This window comes from Leptidea sinapis, chromosome 44 (genome assembly GCF_905404315.1).
Source record: "Leptidea sinapis chromosome 44, ilLepSina1.1, whole genome shotgun sequence".
Lineage (NCBI taxonomy): Eukaryota > Metazoa > Arthropoda > Insecta > Lepidoptera > Pieridae > Leptidea > Leptidea sinapis.
The window spans coordinates 4,722,937-4,743,698 of NC_066308.1; the positions used below are offsets into that span (position 1 = coordinate 4,722,937).

A 20,762-nucleotide genomic window follows, 5' to 3' on the forward strand; every position below is an offset into this window, starting at 1 on the left:
AACCTTGTTTAATGCTTCTTTGTCTTTGTGTTATTATTTCTTTATTACAATAACATCTACAACAAGAAAGTAGAAAATATTCATAATCTGTGTTTTCCGAAAAGTATACATAACCAGATATTCTGCTCTGTGTCCACAATGCTTGATTATCGACATGTCAGTCATAAATATAAAATAGTAAATTATAGTAAAAATAACAAATAAAAATGAGTTTCATGGACAAATTGCCGACTGTTATAAGCTGTTGCTTTTGCTGTTTCTTGAGAGCTGGAACTGTTATGATCGCACTGTTTTCATTTGTAAGTATAAATTTTCTACAGTGATGATATATCACTTTTCTTCACAATTTTTCAGCTTAATAAATAAAATAATTAAAAACACTTATTAAATAATTTTCATACCATAACTGTATGAAAATATAACGAAGTTTCGAATCGTCCGCCAAGCGGACCAATAAAATTAATTGCTGTTGCTTTTCGTCCGGTTGACGGACGAATAGCAACAGCCAAAATATAAAGAACCAGAACTCAACAAGATACAATGTGTTAACTTTAATGGTTAAAACTTAGAATCCCTTAGCACGAATTTGGATGTAAAAAATATTGTAGTTGATAGAGCTTTAGCCCACGATTACAATGATACCACTCTTATTACAAGGTAATGCACCGTTTTCAAGAAAATAACGAAAAAAATTCTAACCTAAAACAGATAAATCACGTAAATAAACACTACTGACATCGCGGCGGGAGGCTAGAAACTGGCATGAAATGATTTTGGTTTCTTCGTAAAATATTTGGACAGGCTTAAGGCTTAAGCCCATACAATTGTATGAAAAACAGTGAAATGAAATGTAAAAAATAGTCTATGACAGATTAGACGGCTTCATCAAGAATTATTTTAAAATAAAAGGAAAACATTTATAAAGGGGTTTATTATTCATGTTCACCAATCCCCAAACATCTATCGCCCCTGCCGCGGCACGCTACGCTCACTCGTGCGTTGATTTAACTGTTCTAACATAACCTAACCTAACCAATTTTAATGAATTGTAGTTGATAGAGCTTTGGTCCACGATTATAGTGCTACCACTCTTATTACAACGTAATACACAGTTTTCAAGAAAAACCAAAATAAAAGTCTACCCTCCCCCCTCCCTAATTTGTTAATGGGGGGAAACGCCTACTATTTGCTCCTGGTACTCGCCGGCCGCTGCCGCGGCACGCTACGCTCGGCTCGTGCGTTGTTTTAACACTTCTAACAGAACCTAACCTAACCAATTTTAATGAATTGTACTTCATAGAGCTTTGGTCCACGATTATAGTGCTACCGCTCTTATTACAACGTAATACAGTTTTCAAGAAAAATCAAAATAAAAGTCTAGAATAGAGAAGTCTAGATAAAATTAAAATAAATAATTTTGTTGAAAAAATAAAAAATAAATTAGAGGTGCGACACTCTTATCATATAGGGATATGAAAAATAGACGTTGGCCGATTCTCAGACCTGCCCGATATGCACACAAAATTTCATACAAATCGGTTCAGCTGTTTCGGAGGAGTTTGGTAACAAACACCACGAGAATTTTATATATTAGATATATCTATCACCCGTGTATAATAAATTGTCTAGTAGAAGTACTCTTGCGTGCTTGTGGCGGCGACATGGAATGGGTCGTTCAGGTAGGGTTATGGTTGGTTCATGCGTCATGCTCGTGAACGGGCTCCACTTGTGGTGGCAGGATGATCCTGTTACCAGAAACTCTGCTCCATGTCTTTAAAATTAAAGTTATTTTATCTTATTCTATATAAATCCAGTGTCCTGATGTTTGTTTCCAGTAAAGTCCTAAACTAATGAACGGATTTTAATGGGGATTACTTCATGTAGTTCAGTTTAGCCCAACTTTATAGAAAATTTTTTATTTCGATTTAAAACTCATAATTATTTTAATTTCCAATATTAGTTTTGTATGGACATATTTTCTGTGAGAGAATTTACTGACGTACGGTTTGACAGTTCTGCTGTGAAACAATTTCATTCATGAAAAAGGATTCCGCTTAAATGTGTTAGAGCAATTAGAAATAATAAAACACAAAGATAACATGCTTACATTGTTGAATGAACAAACAAATTTAGTCCCATCACCTTTGTTGCGTATCTCTTCCGGGGTCTAATACGTCACAACAGCCGACCAATCACAGCGCGTCATTTCATGGGACGAGGGTATAAAAGAGCGGCTTCCGGCTCACTTGATTCAATTTCATTCTAACAACAGGGAGCATATTTTTACGAAATAATTCTTGATGTTCCGAAATTGATTGATTGATTGAAAAATTGATAAAAAACAGTATTTTATTTATTATGTACAGAACGTCTGTCGGGTCAGTTAGTTATTTTTATATAATCACTAATAAAATGCTCGCAAAATAGCTTTATTTGCGGTGTGTGTGGATGATGCAGCTACTGTACACAATAACTTTTGTATTGTATTAATTTAAATTAACTTTTTTTGACTTACCCGTGTAATACCAGTGGGAGGCTCCTTTGCACAGGATGCCGGCTAGATTATGGGTACCACAACGGCGCCTCTTACTGCCGTGAAGCAGTAATGTGTAAATTTTTTCTGTGTTTTGGTCTGAAGGGCGCCTTAGCTAGTGAAATTACTAGGCAAATGAGACTTAACATCTAATGTCTCAAGGTGACGAGCGCAATTGTAATGCCGCTCAGAATTTTTGGGCTTTCCAAGAATCCTGAGCGGCAATGCATTGTAAAGGGCAGGGCGTATTAATTACCGTCATCTTAACGTCCTGCTCGTCTCTTATTTCATAATAAAAAAGCATTGACTATTGACGTTTGATTATTTTTACATGCTTTTTATTAGCGTCACCTGTGTGTATGTTTGTTTGTAACCTGTGGGCGTGATTTAAGCCCCCTTTAAACGGTCAGATTTCGTTATAACTTTGTAGATTTATCGCGGACCGATGACAAAACATTAATTTGATAAATTTATTCCATTTTTCAATTTGCAAAATAAGATTTTTGTTAATTTATATAATTTTAATCTATCGTCGATAAGGCAGGAAATGATCTTAATTTTAAATTTCAACCGTTACCGTTACCCTTAACCGATTTATCTAAAATTAGGATTATTTCGAATACCAAAGAGAATTTTGTGCTTTTAAGCGTGTTTTTAGTTTTTTTTTTAACTATTATTTAATGTTCCATCACTTTACATATTATTATATTGTAATTGAAATGATTTGTAAAACGATGAAGGTGTCAATGTTGGTTTAAAAATTTTTCTAAAAAAAAACAACCGACTTCTAAAACACTATTCCAAAACAATAGATATAATATGCACTGAAAATCGAATTTTCTAAAGACATTTGAAGAGAATTGTTTAAAGACAAATATTGGCGGAATTAGCTAAAGAAAACTCAAATCATTTGTACACTTAATTATGGATTTCGGCAAAGTATCGCCTACTTCAATAAATTTTCATAAAATTAATTGCTTACTAGTTTTTTTGCAACTTCTTCTCATTAAAGATCAACCTTTTCAGAAGTGATGGTAAATGTAAAACGAAAAAAAAAACTTTTAACATTCATAAGTGTCATTTCCTTGACCTAAATGGATAAAATAATTCTGAATTGATTTGAGGGTAGTATTCAAAATGATTATACACAAACTGTGTATCACAAAAACTATTCAGATTATAATGTTGGTATAGATAACCTTTTAGATCAAATATTTCATTCAGCAATGAACAGTTTGTGAATGGTGTCACTACCAATGAACTGTGACCCAAATAAGTGGGTTAACCTGATTCCACATTTCCCCGTGATTATTAATTTATCTGTGAAATTAGCCGTGATTGTGGTCGGTCTTCTTTTCACAATCAATTAAATATTTCGCCCCAATTAGATAAATATATTTCAAATAGGTTCTTTGGGAATAGGTTTCTTGAACATAACCACGGGTTCCGCATGTTACTTTACTTTGTTTTACTTTTTTATCCACACTTTCAATAAATAATTATTTAGTAAAGAAAAATGAAAAGTGTGCAATTCACACGTGGCAGAAGTGAAGTCTTCAAAAATTTTGGCTTCAAGATAATAAGACGAATGTAAAATCTCGGGAAGAGGATAATTGTAGGTTCTAGTAATGATCATAGTGATACAAACTTTGATAATTATTTTACATTTATTCGTATATCATAATATATATACTTCTTTTGTGTGTCTGTTGTAACTTAACTCCTCCTAAACGGCTGGACCGATTTTGATGATTTTTTGTAACCTATCAACATAAAGCATTGGACTATAACTATATTAGACATAAGTGTGGATAGATAAGATCTTGTCACTAACGGCCGTTCCCAATATACTATCTACAGATAGAGATAAATTACTATCTTCTACTGTGAGTAATTAGCTGTCAATAATCAGAAGCTGTCCCAATATACCCGATAAGTCATTCCTATAGCCTTATATTGGGACGAGTGAATTGCAATTTCCATACAAACTTCTGTCGCTGGTAAACTATACACCTTCCCATTGATAGACAGCGTGTACGGATAAGGTGAGTTACCGTCCATAAGTTTATTAGGACAGAAAACTCAACGATAGTTACGATTTTTAAGTAGTGGCCTACTTGAGATAGACTGAATATTGGGAACGGCCGTAAGGAGCTAATGCCAAGCGTGGCTGACTGTTTACGACTTGTCAATCAAATTCGGTGACAGTAACAGCATTCGTTTAACTTTTCTACCTTGCTGTATCTCCATTAGAGATGTTCTTCTCTCCGTACGCTTCGTTTGTCTATACTTAGGCCTCCTCCAACTGTTTTTACCAGTGGGAGGCTTCTTAGCACAGGATGCTGGCTAGATTATGGGTACCACAACGGCGCCTATTTCTGCCGTGGTATGGCAGGTCTGAAACGCGAGAAGCAGAAATTACTGAGCCAATCAGACTTAACATCTTATGACTCAAGGTGACGAGTGCAATTGTAGTGCCGCTCAGCAATTTTGGGTTTTTTAAGAATAATGAGAGGCACTGTATTGTCATTGGCATGGTGTATCAATTACCATCAGCTGAACGTCCTGCTCGTCTCGCCCCTTATTTTCATTAAAAAAAAACTGTTTTCGTCGTCCTTTGACTTCTCTCTTTAATAATGCTCGTCACATAAGACTCACGATTGCGCGTTTATCACAAAAAAAAACCCGTTTGTCGTATCTCCGTTCTTCGACAACACTTAATGCCTCGCCACATGAGTAACTAAACGGTATTAATTTACTCATGTGGCCTCCTTCAAAATCTCGAGCGATTGCCAAATCTACGATAATCTGTCCGGAAAGCCAAATCGGCTTCGAAGATAAGTCAGTTTTCTTCAAATGTTGACTAGCCTTAGTCTCGCTTGAGACCCACTCGTCCCGCACAAATACTAAATTTGTTAGGTTAATGCTGAAATGCAGTTTTACCTTGTTTGATATATATCCACTTCAGTTTAATATTTAAAGCCTAATTCAATCGCCCAATTCTCGAATTTATCGATAATTCGTAACGACAGTTACCACAGCTATGCCCACCTTGTCGTTACTTCATTACACTGTTATGACACATAATGTGTTTGTGAAACTGTAAGTGTACTGTTTAATTGTTACGTAAATTGTAATTGTAATTGTGAGTTTCGTAGTGATAGAAAATTGTTTTTGTGTGGGAGTCTGAAAAAGTGTTGGTGACGCAGATTCCCCGTAAAAAATGACAGACAGTTGTACGAAGAACCTCCTACCACCGTGGCCGGTAGAACATCTGGAGATATTATAATGTATTTGTGGATAGCCAGAGAAAGTAGTGGCTGAAATTTTATCATAAATCTCGTCCTTGTTATTTAGTAGCACAAACTATCAACACTAAAGTGAGAATATAAATCAATAGTTCTGTGATAAGTTGCTTTCTTTCTTGGCCCAAAGGAAGGCCCGTAATACACAAATTTAGTTGCGTTTTGAAGTGAAAACGTCTGTAAAAGTCAATGAAACGAAAAAGCGACAATAAAAAGAGACAGACACATAAATTCATAAGATTTAACGTGGGAAAAAATGAGATAGGAAGCATTATGCAGTGTTTCTTATGTTCGTAGTTTTCTTTGTGCTTTTTTTCTTTGTCACATTCGCTGGCCGGTGGAGTTGCAATCTACCATTATTTGAATGGTGGAGCCCGTGTTGTTACTCAACAAGCACAAATTGAACTCAATACACAACAACGTGGGAGAAATATGTACATGTCAAACCAAATTAGATAATAGTTTTTTAGTATTAATTGTAGCTATCTACATTACTCCCAACCAATCAATAAATACAATTATTGTTTTTATTGACGAAAATTTAATTAAATACACAGCAGAAGTATCACGAATTATTAAAAACTTCTAAGTGGGGATTTTAATGTAAATTTTGCATCGGATAAAGCGATTCCGTTGATTGAGTTTGTGCACGCCAAATTTAATTTGAAAATGTGCAGAAGCCGCACTGTATCAACAACAATATCAAAAGGAGTTATTAAGGCAGTATTCCAAAGATATATTGACCATATTAACACCAAAGATTTTATATCATACTTTAGACTCTTACCATAAGACTCTTGTATCATATTTTATCGAAAATGTAAGCTCTGAGTCTGAATAAATCTATGTTATATGTACGGATAAAATATAAAATAATTATGAAACTTTACATCACTATGATCTACAATAATCCTCTTCCCGAAATTTTACATTCGTCTCATATTTCGTCTTGAAGCCAAAATTTTTGAAGGTTTGACTTCTACCACGTGACAATTGCACATATGCTATCTTTATTTTTTTATTCCACAGCTATCAGGCCTCCTATTTGCTCCAAATGTCACTCACATCAAAGGATTCTGGTCTATGGACCCGGTGCTGTCATACTACAGCGCGGCGACGGAGAATGCCATCCAGATAATATTGGGCATTGTTTCTATTATGCTTTGCTTCGTCAGTGGCTTGCTTGTGGTCGGGGCTTGCTGTGTAAGTATATCTCTCCATATTGTTTTATTTTTATGAAAATAAGGGTTACGATGAGCAGGACGTTCAGCTGATGGTAATTGATATGCCCTGCCCATTACAATCTAGGGCCGCTCAATATTATTGAAAAACCCAAAAATTCTGAGCGAACTACAACTGCAATCGTCACCTTGAGACATAAGATGTCAAATCTCATTTACCCAGTTATTTCACTAGCTAGGGCGCTCTTCAGACCGAAACACAGTAATGCTTACACATTACTGCTTCACGGCAGAAATAGGCGCCGTTGTGGTACCCATAATCTATCCGGCATCCGGTGCAAAGCAGCCTCCCACTGGTTGTGGTGAATGGGCAAGTGGCATGCTCATAATGTCTTGCAACACAAGAAAATTATAGAAAACTTCCTGTGCCTAGTCATATTATGAACGTGGCAATACTGCAGCAGGAAATAAGTTTCACAGTCTTGTTGTATCTTCAAAAACTGCGTGTACAATCACTGAAAGGCCTCTCCTCCTCCGGCACTACAAGAGAGGGGGGCAGCGATGATCACATATCTTCATTCATTTGGTGACCTATACGCTCTTCTTCATAAAAAAAGGGGAACATTTCACGCAGTCAGATGGTTCAACTTCAGAAATATTGTGACTATAATAAGCATCAAGCTTATAGTTCGATGATGGAACACGGCACCAGAAATCAGCTAAAATAGCTCTTTTGAATAGAACAGTTTCCTTAATAATTATTGTCGTAAGGAACGCTTCTTTACAACGCCAATTAATATTATTGTAAATTATGGGGTTAGTTGACCAATTCGTCATAGCCAGCTTATATTGTTTTGAAGCTTAATACCAGCAGCGATATTACATGACTAGATATTACCTAAAATGCGAAGTTGATGTCTGGCATCCCAAGAATTATTCAAAAACTTTATACCCTGCACAGCCACTTTATGGAATCAACCACCAGCTGCGATATTCCCGAACCAATACGTCTTAGAGACATTTGAGCTGAGAGCATACTCCCTACTCAAAGGCCAAGGACAAACGAGCGTGCGAGTCACATGATGTTACCACTTAACATCCATCACCGTCGCCCACATACTCCTGCAACACCATAGAAATCACGGCTGAGTTGAAAGCCTCTTAGGAAGATGTACTGGGTTTTTTTTAAGATAGCCATGAATGATCGTTCTGGAGACTCTTGCGCAGGAATCGCAGGAAGAAAAAGATTGATACTACAAAAATATAGATTCGATATCTTAATGTAGCAAGCTAAGCTGAAAAATATTTTCACACAGTGTTAAAAATCAGTAACTTACAATGGAATGTTTTGTTGGAGTACATTTTCATATCTTCAGGATTAAGACAAGGTACTTTGCCTCCAGGTGGCGTTGCAAATTTTGCACTGTTTAGTTGTAGGACCGCCATTTTGAGTGCCAGAAAATCAGGTGGTGAGAACGATATCCAAGTATGAGGTAGTAGCCCTGTGTAATAAAAATATACATCGAACGTGATGTGTGATATATAGTTGTTTATCATTCAATATACCATACAATAGCTTCAAAAAAAGTCGGTTTATATAATTTCACGTGATAATGTCATAAAAGATCTTTTACGGTAGTTTATATTATGCGTTATAATATTTTTTAATCTAAATTGAAACGTATTATTACTGCACTCGTCGGCCGATGCTACTCTTTTTAATAATCAAAGAACAAGATGCAAGCCAAATGCTTAGGCTGATTGTGCCTCTCTATCGCTTGTTCCGCGCCTCTTTTTCGATTGTTCCGCGCCTCACTATCGCTTGTCCCGCGCCTCTCTGTCGCTTATTCCGCGCCTCTCTATCACTTTTTCCTCACTTTCGCTTTCACGCTCGCCTCATACGCAACGTGACACTTTTCCGTGGGTGCAGTCGGCGTTCATCGATCAATTATAAGACGTTAACATCCCAAAAAATAAATAAAACGTAAAATATATTTTCAGAATATTCCTGTTCTGTTGGAGATATACCAGTGGGGTGCAGTGGCTTACAGCAGTATCGTCCTCCTTCTGTTCCTAATACTAACCATATTCTGTTTCTTTGTCCACACAAACTGTGCGCTGGCCGGGTTTGTGCTAATATTTTTGATGGTGGTTATTGTTATATGTGAGTATTCCTTACATACGTAGAAAAGTAAATTCCTAATTCTTCTTTAAATCAGTTCAATCGTTTGATGCTCTTCCTTTAATAGATAACGGATGCTAAATAATTAACCGACAAAAAAAAATTAAAAGGGTAAGAAGTTGTATTTTATTTACAAGTTTGTTTGTTACCCTTTAACTCCGTCGTTTATAGATCGATTTAAAAAATACTTTTTTTACATTTGATGGGTTATATTCCACAGTGGTTCCGTTAGCAAAATTAAATTAGATTAGATCAGATAATGTGAATAATCTTTGAGTACGAGTAATAGAGGGTATCTACTCCCCAATTGCTTCTATATACAATGGTAACATAGTTTTCAGATTTTTCAGGGGCCATTCAAGATATAAAGCACTTGACTCCTCCGAAACGGCTTTACTAAATTTACCAAATTTTATAAGCATATTCAGTAGGTCTGACAATCGGCTACTATCTATTTTTCATCCCCCTAAATGTTAAGGGTAGTCCACCCCAAATTTTTTTTTAAATTTTTATTATTTTATTATGATTCAGCATTGAAAAATACATACAAATTTAAATTTTCGCCCTTCTACGATCTACTACTATTTTTGTATCGCGATTTTTATATTATTCTGTTCCATCCACCAAACCGATATAGGGTTGTAAGATGGCAATCGAATACAATAATTGTAGTACGATATATTTGGTAGGTCTGAGAATCGGTTGCATCAAAATTTTATGGCAATACGACGTTTGCTGGGTCAGCTAGTAATATATACAATTTGTTATTTTTAAAGTGATATCCCTCACTTCTGGTATTAATTAAATTAAATTTGTAACCAAAATTTATGAACAATATGGGGCTCGAATCCACGACTTTGACTCGTACAGTTGGCTCAGTGGAAGAACGCTCGGACGGAACCTGAGAGGTCGGGGCTTCGAATCCCGCATCGGTTATTAATTTTGGTTACAAATTAAATTTGAATATACATATATCATGATAATTTATCACTTGGTGAAAAGAGCCCACAAATTGCCGCTATAACTTTATCTATAACCATTATATACCAAAGTTACAATATATATGGTACCGTCACACTGATTTGGAGAAGAAACTCTAAAGTAGTGGTACGGATTTCGATGAGCTTTCTTCCTCGTACTACAAAGCTTTGGAATGAGCGTGTGGTGTTTCCGGGACCTTCAAAAAAAGCACGTACACCTTTCTTAAGGGCCGGCAACGCTGCTGTGATTCAAGAATCATTGCAAGGGAATGTAATGGGCAGTGGTGATCACTTAACACCAGGTGACCTGTACGCCCGTTTGTCCTCCTTTACCATAAAAAAAATGTATAATTAATTATTTCATGTTTAATTTCAGTAACGATGTACTTCGTTATGGTGGTGAACAGTCTTAGGATGTCACTTAAGTTTCTGGCAAGTCAAGATTTGATAGTTTAGCTCGAGAGATAAATAAATTGTGTTATTACTATTGTGTTTATTTAAGATCATATTTTGAGATATTTTGAATACCGTACCGCCCACGAATTGTTATTTTTTTTTATACAAAATGGGTCATCTATTAATTACGTGATGCACATTTAGGGAGAGAGAGAGGGAGAGACCCCTCTCTGGTCAAGTTTAGGTTGAAATATTACCTTATGGTACGAATGAATGAAAGAACAGTTTGCGATTCAATTTCCGACTTGATTTGACGTCAACCCAAATTGGATAGCTCAAATGACGTCGTGGTATGAAATAGCAAAGCAGTTCATTGTAGGTCGTCAATTGAATCGCAAAAACAGTTCTTAGTAGGCGCTCTGGTCACTGAAGTTATATTATAATATTACTTTTTGGACTTTAGGACCTTGAATGTGTAAATTCTGTCTAGAAAGTTTAAATAGAACATGTCTAGCAACTAGGAGTACATGAATAAATGACACTACATTAAGCGTCACATTGTTAATAAAAGAACCTGAAGATAATGCTACAATCCTGCTGAGGAATTAATATACGAGATTTGTAAAGGAAATTCACAATTACATAAACGAAAAAACCTCAACGAAAGCTGGGGTTTACGGGATTATGTGTAATAATCGTTTGGTTATCGTTACGTTGGCATTAAAATCAATATGGCCGTAAATATTTATTGCAGGAAAATAAAATTTTATAAGTCTACTTGTAATAGGGTAACCACCGGGTGTATAAGTATATAACAAAGAATAGTTATTTTGCCAGAAAATTAGCTTTAAGAACTGTATTTTGTTAGCGTAACTAAGATAAAACACAACATGTTTTTAAGGCGTTGAGCACTTTTCTTGGGATTGGTATAAAATGTTCAACTCGCGTCAGGACACGTGGACAGATCGAAAATATCTAACGGCCGTTTTCAATATACTTTCTACAGATAGAGATAAATTACTACCTTCTACTGTCAGTAATTAGCTGTCGATGATCTGAAGCTGTCCCAATATACCCGATAAGTCATTCTTATCGCCAGTTCACTGTTGCAATTATCATTCTCTGGCAAGCTATACGTCGTCCCATTGACAGACCGCGTGTACGGATAAGATGAGTTACCGCCGATAAGTGCACACGCATCACTGTAACACAAAAGTAGCAGGTCGAAGTTGGTTATTAAAACCAATGACGTTCTATACATATGGACATATCATTCGCAGTCTGACAGCGGAACGGGAAAAGTGTGCTTAGAGACAATGTAAGCACACTTTTCTCCTTAGTCGTATGTCAATCAACAAGCCAAAGCGTACTATAAAAAGTGCTTAAATAATACACTAACGACTCAAAAAAAAGATGGTGTGACTTATCATCGTAACGTTATTTCATTTATATAAGATTGATATGCAAACAGCGAAAGTAATTTAATACAAATGAATATTTTTTCATTAAATATGGTACAGTTATTGACAAGTCCCCAGACAAGACCCGCTTGTCAGAATGGGACAGATGAAAGGACACAGTCAGAATTGAAAACAATAGAGTCGCTCTTTATAACCGGCTTCAAAAAAAGAGGTGGTTCTCAATTTACCTTACCTCAGAACTTTCGACTGGGTGAACCGATATTGATAATCCTTTTTTTTATTTAAAAGCTGGTGCTTCCTATGTGGTCCCTTGATGGTCCAGATCTGACAATGGCAACCAAGACAAAACCATAAAAGTCTTAAATTTACTAGAAGTATGCGGAAAACAAATTTACGAATAACTCAATATCGCGCCAACCGATTTCGTTAATTCGTTTTTTATTGGAAAGGATATACTTCAAAGGCAGTTTGGTGATAGTTTGATTAGGTTCTCTAATTAAATAACAATAATGATTACAAGAATTAGATTGTATAAAAATACGCAATTATTTTTATACTTCTTAGTGCATATTATATCTATTGTTTTGGAATAGTGTTTTTGAAGTCGGTTGTATTTTTGTTAAAAAAAATTTTAAAGGCCTAGTGAACAATGATTTGCAATATTGTATTCTGTGTAGTGTGAACGGCTAACAAGAACGTGAACAATTACATACTAGTGCTATTTATACGTTATCACGGAAGTATCTTACCTAGTGATAAACGATACTTATGTACATCGCAAATATGTAAAAGCTAATATTTTTCAGCTTTCCCGTACACTAGATAGTGAAAGAGATTTGGCGGGAGTTGGTAGCAAGAGAGAGATGTGAAGAATTTTACAAACCCCATAAGTTGAGTGGCATTTGCTTGAATCACTTCCTCGAGGATAATGAAAAATTCATGCTCATTAACATATGATAAAACGTTTTTAATATTAAAAGTATTGAAATCTGCTTCGAAAGTCAATATACTCAATTTTAAAGTCCAAGTAGCCATATTTATAATTGGACAAAAGTTGTCATACCAAGATAATATGTTGGTGTACTCTTACACTACATATACCAAAAAGATATCTAAGTCTTAAAGACAAATTTTATTTAATTCAAGGAACGTAACATTTAAATAACCAGTTTAACTAATTATTTTATGTGAAAAAAATATTATATTTGAGTATTAGTTTCTCTCATTAAAGGTTATCTTAACTTATTAAATCCCTTTTGAACGTAAAGAAGTAACGAATATAAACAAATAAATAAATATACAAACTTTCCACTTTATAATATGAAAGTAATTTTTGATAAAAAAAGTAAAAAACCACGGACTGAACAGATCTTCATTGGAAAATAGGGTCAGACTGACGAACGTTAAACTTATAGGGACGCTCTTTTTCTTCTGGGTTTATAAAAATACCTTACTGGTACTCCACTGATGTCACTGTCCAAATCGGGTTCTAAATTCTAATTACGCAGCTGAAACTGAAATAGTGTTTACATTGCTGCCTATTGACCAATAATAATTAAAACAACTGTAGTAAACGCAGAAATGTATAGACATAGCAGTCGAAGCTTATAATGGTGTCATTTGTGGCATGTGCCATATATTTCGGCTTTGATTTTGTGTGAGGTGCATTGTCTATATGTATAGAACGTCATTGATTAAAACATGTATTTTAAACAATAACACATTTCTGACAAATTACATTGATTGGTTGTTTTATTTATTTAGAGAAAACCAAACCAAAATACAATAAAAGAATATTTAAATCATATTTAAATAGGTTTATAACTGCAAAATTACATTGACATAAAAGCAAAACATAACGTTTGTACCTTTTTGATGTTATTGTAGATAAATTTCTTTGACTATTATGTTGCGGGCGCACAACGAAATCCAAAAATAAAAGTTTTCAGAAATTTTCTGACGTTTGCGATATTTTTTTTTTTGGTTTCTTCGTCAATTATTAGGACAGGCAAAGGGTTCAAGCCAATACAGCCGTATACGTTAATATTCAATAATTTATTTCACGATTTTTACAATATTGTTCTTTCTACAAACGTAGAATAGCACGACGAATAAATAATTTTAAGGATTTGATTTGTAATGCCAAAGAAGTATAACTTCTTGCATGCATACAAAAGTATACACACACTTTTTTTTGTTTAAATTTACTTTTTATTTTATTATTTGTTTCTTACTTCAGCTAACATAATCAGTTTTAGAGTTTGGTAATGAAGATGGTGAAATAGTCGTTGAAATTATGGATGGAAGGTGATTTTTCTGAGAGATAAAATTTTTAATGTAAAATAATTGTAATAGTTCTAAGTGTTAAATTTTGTATGAAATATAAACTGTCATTTTTGTGTATGATAGCGCTCTAAATGCATATCGTATTTAACCACATAAATGCTAGTACTTTTATAGCGATAAATAAAGACATTACACATTCAAAATATTCAAAAATGCACAACGTTAATGTTCAAGTTTTCACATCTACCGGCACTCCCGGAGTGCAACCCGTATTTTTTGTTCGTTTTATGTTCATTTTATTATAATAGTTTTTTGGCAACTCGACGATTGACAAGTTATAGTGATGTCCTAAAGGATGTTATAATCGACACCGCTTATTTTTTTTTTGTAAAAAATATAATATATTACTTATTTTCATATTTTTTATGTATTTATTTCTTCTACATTCTTATTTAGATATCTATGGGCTCAGGAGATACTGACCGCTTATAGACCGACGGACGGTAATTTGAAGTGGCATATTGATTCAAAACTTACATACAAACAAGTTCGTGTTTGATTTTCAAAATTCATTAGACAACCAAATTACATTTTAATTTGTGCATAAGATTCGGAGCAATTTTGCTGTAACAGAAGAAGAGATTGAAACAGGGTAACTCATATATACATATCCCTAAAAATGGATAGCATTAAAAAAATCTGAAGACTAAATACAATTATAATATAATATTATGAGGTTAATGATTCGACGTTATATTAGACATAAAGGTAAAGGATCTCATGCGTATAAGTGTAGAGTCCTCCCGTGACTCTTCAAAGCGTCAGCAAAAAAAGGTTTAAAACGTAGTCTGGCCATAAATACTGTTACAATTAAAAATATACAAAATTTAAAATTTGGAATCTGTCATTTTTATATGATTGTTTCATTGAGTTTTCTCATTTTGGTGCCAATATTTTGCAAAATTAAAATGGAGTGGGGTGATAAGGGGAACCGAATCGCTGTGATTGCATTACACAAAGTAGGTATGGAGCCAAATGCAATTATTAAAACTCTCCATACGCTTGGTATTAGTAAAATTTTCGTTAATCGTGCTAGTAATAGGTCCAATGAGACCTCCTCTGAAAAAAGATCTGGCCACGTAGTGTTCGTACGAAAAAGGTGGTCAAAGCAGTAAGGGAAAGAATTCGAAGAAATCCTGTCCGAAAGCAAAAGATTTTATCTCAAGAGATGAAGATAGCACCTAGAACCATGTCGCGTAGTTTAAAAGATGACTTAGGACTTGCAGTCTATAAGAGACATACTGGTCATTTCTTAACTGATAATTTAAAAAAGAATAGGGTGGTAAAATCGAAACAACTAATGAAGCGGTACGCAAAGGGAGGTCACAGAAAAATTTTGTTTACAGATGAGAGATTTTTTACAAGTGAGAAACATTTTAACAAATAAAATGACCGCATTTATGCTCAAAGCTCTAAGGAAGCTTCCCAATTAGTCGACAGACTGCAACTTGGGCACTATCCGACTTCAGTGATGGTATGATGGAGAATTAGCTATGAAGGAGTGACTGAACCATACTTTTGTGAAAAAGTGTATCAAGATACCATTCTTGAGAAGGTAGGCTTGGCCAGATCTTTCTCTCTTTATTGGTAAGATTTGCTTTAGGACTCTTTTGCGGTATTTGACTTGGAGTCAGCCATTGCATTTTTCGCTTACGGCTATCGTAAAGAATCCACTTTTCAGCGCACGTCACAATTCGATCCAATGAGGAAGATAATGAATGAATCATTTCTGTATCGATTCAACAAGGCAACACAAGTTTCAACACGTGTTTCTACTTCTCCAGATATATTTCATATTTTTTTATTTGATGCAAATGCGTCAATATTGTTGGTATGGTAAAGTTTAACCATGCCACTATGTCCTGGGTAGTTTGGCTCGGATCGGCTTCCACCATTTCTTTCAATTCATTGTTTTTCACCTGTGCGCCCACACCTGTGTGGTCTTCAATCAAAGCTTCCATCACTCCCTCCCTACTATACCATCCCTACCATCTGGTGTTCCTCCACAGTGACTTTTTTAAGGAACGTGGAAGACCACGTACAATCAAGCTGTGGAATGAGCTTCCTTGAGCAATATTTCTAGGAAGGTACGACATGGGTATATATATAGATACCTCCAAAAAAATGTAAAGGCCGGCAACGCTCCTGTGATTCCTCTATTGTTGTAAGAGAATGTGGGTGGCGGTGATAGCTTAACATCAGGGGACCCGTATGTCGTCCTGTTCCATAAACAAAATGTATGTGCGGGAACGATGGCTGGTTCATGCGTCAAAACACACTGCAAAAATAATTTTTGCGTCAGTAGGTATTATAGGGATGGATACTTACGTGTATATGTATTTTAACATATTCAAACTTGACCATGCAAACTTCCACCAATAATTCGTTTGAACGAGAACTTGTAAGTAGTTTTTTTTTATACGTAAGTATAAATGAAAAGAGCTCACTTGCACTGTATCAGTTTGACCAAAGATTGTTGTCTTTTCCATTTAAATAATTTTATATCATTTTTCTATCTATATAAATTTTATACTATGTTACTTGATCCTACGGAACCCTTCATGGCGAGTCCGACTCGCACTTGGCCGCTTTTTAAATTTAGAAAACAAAGAATCAAAAAGCTTAAAAAACATTTTTAACAAAGATATTTTAGGTTCAGTATAAAAGTAGTCAGATAATCGTTATTAAAACCATTGTAAAAAATATACGTTCATTCATTAATCCCACAACAATTCCACATTGTTGTGCCGACTGTACTCATTACACGCTTCAAGTATACCAGCTATAATGAAACTCGTGCCTGTACGATAATATGAGACATTTTATATAATAAAATACTCACGGTAAAATGAGTAAACTTATTTATATTAATGACTAGCTGACCCAACAAACGTTGTATTGCCATATAAAGTATTAAAGAAAAATTCAATAATTAAAATTTTTGTGGTATTAAAAATAGATGACGACCGATTCTCAGACCTACCAAATCTATCGTACATAACATTTATCGTACTACAAGAACTATTACTGATATTGTAGTACGTACGTAGTAGATTATAGATACAAAATAGGTGTTAATCGTAGACGGCTGATACTCACGATAAACAATTATTGCCCCGTCTAGACATGTTCGTGATGACTGCAGGGAAGAGTTTCTTAAGACTGTGATAGAAGTGAAACTTCAACGGAAAATGTTTAAAAACACACTTCAAAGTTTCCTATCAATCTTTCAAATAACATATTTCAACGAAAATATAAAAAATATTTAAAACAAAAATACTTCCAAGTAAAACATTCAATAAAATGTTGTTTAAAATATTACATATCAGTCATCATGTAGACTATAATATTGCATTATACACTGTATAGCTATCATACATACACTATATGTTTGCGCCCTCTAGCTGTTGTCAATGGCCGACGTGATGTTGGTCGTGGCGTCGCCGCGCGTCGTGTGTCAACTGTCAACTGTCAAGTAACTTCATAACCGTCAACGAGCGAATTTTATCACATTACGATCAAGACTTCTCATATTTGACACATGTATTTTTAATTAAACGAATTGTTATACGAATTATAATTAAAAGGAAAAATAAACATATTTCAAATTTTTTCATTGAAGAGGACCCGATTATTCAATTCAGAGAAACGATTAGGCAGTAAATAATCGATAGAACCCGTGGTCAGATGAGCTACGCCACACTATACATAAAAATCTTAAGCTTTTTCCTTTTTTATGCTCCGCAACGCCCCATAAGGAAGTTGGTTCCAAAACTCCTTTTTTAAAGTCAGTTAGAAAAATAACCAGACAACCCTATTGCTTCAATGGAGTGTACGCACATGTAGGTAAGTATTTTATCAACAAGGCTTAGTTTCCACACTGATACATATGTGTTAAGGGACACACAAACAAAGCGACACCTCCACGCAATGTCTTCACAATATTCTATTAAATTTCTGTATTCCGTTGAATAATATAAGACAAAATCAATTCTACGAAACAAATAACATTGTTTTGTGTCAGCAAATTAAGTAATATCGAATCCTAAGCCATTGAAACAATAATATGCGATATTACGAAGGGCTTCGAATCAAATATGAATTGAACTTATATTAAAATATGTGATATTTTGTGAGCTATGGATGTTTGTTTTTATTTATTATTTGATTCAGACCCTTCTTGTTATTACACGATTTTTATTAGCTTCACCTGTTTGTCTGTTTGTTTGTAACCGACTCATTTGGGCGCGATTTTGACCTACCAACTGTAAACGGCCAGATTTCGTTCAAACTTCGTAGACTTATCGAGGACCGATGTCAATACATTAATTTGATAAAATAATTCAATTTTTCAATTTTTAAAATAAGATTTTTGTTAATTTATATATCTTTTTTCATCTCTCGTATTGAATTGGTGTTCATATAAAATTTCAACGTTTATATTTTCAACATTTGGTTTTTAGTTTTACTATTTTTATTTTAGCTTTATACAAATGATATTATAATATTGACACGAGAGTGGGTCAGGGATTGGAAATAACACTCCGCTTATAGGAACGAGTCTTTACTTGCGTTCACTTTTTCTGAACTTGCACTTCGCCGGTCTGCCGCTGTTCCTCTTGTGGGCGGCGGTACCTTCAACGCGTCACACCGCACCGTACACTAAGTCTCTTCTATCTTCTTCTTCTTGGAATACTTCAACTTTTCACTACTTCTTCTTTTCTTCTTCTTCTTCTTTAGACTTTCGAGTCAGAACTAAAACTGCCGTAGGCCACGCTTAGTACGGCTTATATACCCCCGGATCTGTTCTATTTTCAAAACGATTCTCCCATTCCATCTTTAAATTTAAATTGTACTAGATAATATACTTTTAACTATTTTTATCCTGCTTACACATTTTCCATCCGTTTTTTTCTGTTCGATGATCCTGAACTTACTAGAAATTTCTATTAACTTTACAAATCCCAAAATATTCCATATACTGGTAGGTGTATCGAACCCGGGTCTACAGCGTCTAAAGTAAACATTTTTACGCTAAAGCTACGAGTATTGCTGACGGAGCTGTTGAAATTATCAATGTCTTGAAGTTTGACAACTCTCGTCTTACACGATATGACGTTTGACAACTCTCGTCATAAACGTCAAAGCGTTGCTACGCGACAATATATAATTTTCACTGGCTTCTCGGTTTACTTGAAAATTGTTCCACGTATTAGAACCGATCGCATCAACAACCACGGTATTACATAATGGTGATAACAAGATGAAAGTTGAAAAAAAAAAGCACTATTTTTAAGCTTACATTTAAATAATCCATAATATTTGAAAATGTTTCAAGACTTGTCCAATCTAGGAGCTGAACAATTGAAGAAGTAATAAAAAAAACTACGTTTAAAAAACCGACTCCAAAAACTGAAAAGTATCAAATAATTAATAATTTTATATAATAAACCTCTTATGCAAACCATTACCTTTAATATTAATAACATGCTATTAATTATATGTGCTACCTATTGATAGGTTTTGAAGTCAGTGCCAAGGTCTAAATAAAATAAAAATTAATATTATAAACAGCTTACTTACCATAATTATAATTAAGGTTGTCTGGCCACGCGTGTCTGTCCGCTTGGGTTGTTTTGCTCTCGCTACCCCGCTCAAAGTCACGCGTGGCGAGTGTAGGTTAACCTACCCTTTGGCTTGGCACGGACTTCAAAGCTATCATTTGTAGCACACTCAAATAATAGTATGTTTGTCACAGACGAGTAAAAAAATAAGGACTCCGTGTCACCTTACATAACAGTGAGCCACTAAAACACGCCGGTAAACGTGTAAATACATAGCCCCACGCACACACTTACACTAATACAAGCCGATCGGCCGCCATTATGAGATTTGCCATCGTCTGTGACAGATCAGTTTGCGTCGCAATAAAATATTTTAAAAATGCCGTGGTGCGTTGTGAAAAAGTGTAAAAGCAACACTATAAAAGTATTTGTGGATATATGATTATTTAAGGGAGAAGAAATTGTGTAACTGGTATACCCCGTAACCGCACACACACAAGCATAAAGGTGCTTCACTTGCTAATATCACGGCGCGGAGTCCTTCTTTTTTTACTAGTCCGTGATGTTAGTAATATTAAAGGTAAAGGTTTGCATAAGAGGTGTATTATATTACATTCTTAGTTAAGTATTTGATACTTTTCAGTTTTAGAAGTCGGTTTTTTTAAACGTAGTTTTTTTATATTTTTTCTTTTTAGTGTCACTTCATAATAATATATCATCAACCTCAATGAAAACTCCTAAAAAAGCCATAAAAAAACAATTATATCATGGATGATATAATTGTTGTTGAAATAATATAAATTTTTGTCTACCTGGAGGTGGACAAAAATTTTCATAATAAATGTTCACAAAAT

At 34.7% G+C, this 20,762-nt stretch overlaps 2 protein-coding genes across 3 annotated transcripts in view; both read left to right on the forward strand.

Moving 5' to 3' along the window:
* The window catches only part of LOC126977309 (uncharacterized), a 341,105-nt gene that overhangs the window by 107,194 nt on the left and 213,149 nt on the right, over positions 1 to 20,762 (forward strand). The window lies entirely within an intron of this gene.
* Positions 142 to 10,662, forward strand: LOC126977321 (uncharacterized). Its single transcript, XM_050826097.1, has 4 exons — positions 142 to 299; positions 6,868 to 7,041; positions 9,021 to 9,183; positions 10,558 to 10,662. The coding sequence occupies exons 1-4, from the start codon at positions 207 to 209 to the stop codon at positions 10,635 to 10,637; spliced, it is 510 nt and encodes a 169-aa protein (XP_050682054.1). The 5' UTR covers positions 142 to 206; the 3' UTR covers positions 10,638 to 10,662.

Bases quoted from the DNA above. Each gene is read 5' to 3' on its own strand.
- LOC126977321 (XM_050826097.1), top strand. From the start codon at position 207: ATGAGTTTCATGGACAAATTGCCGACTGTTATAAGCTGTTGCTTTTGC. The intron at 7,042-9,020 runs GTAAGTATATCT...ATATATTTTCAG, and splicing joins TTGTGGTCGGGGCTTGCTGT to AATATTCCTGTTCTGTTGGA. The intron at 9,184-10,557 runs GTGAGTATTCCT...GTTTAATTTCAG, and splicing joins GATGGTGGTTATTGTTATAT to TAACGATGTACTTCGTTATG.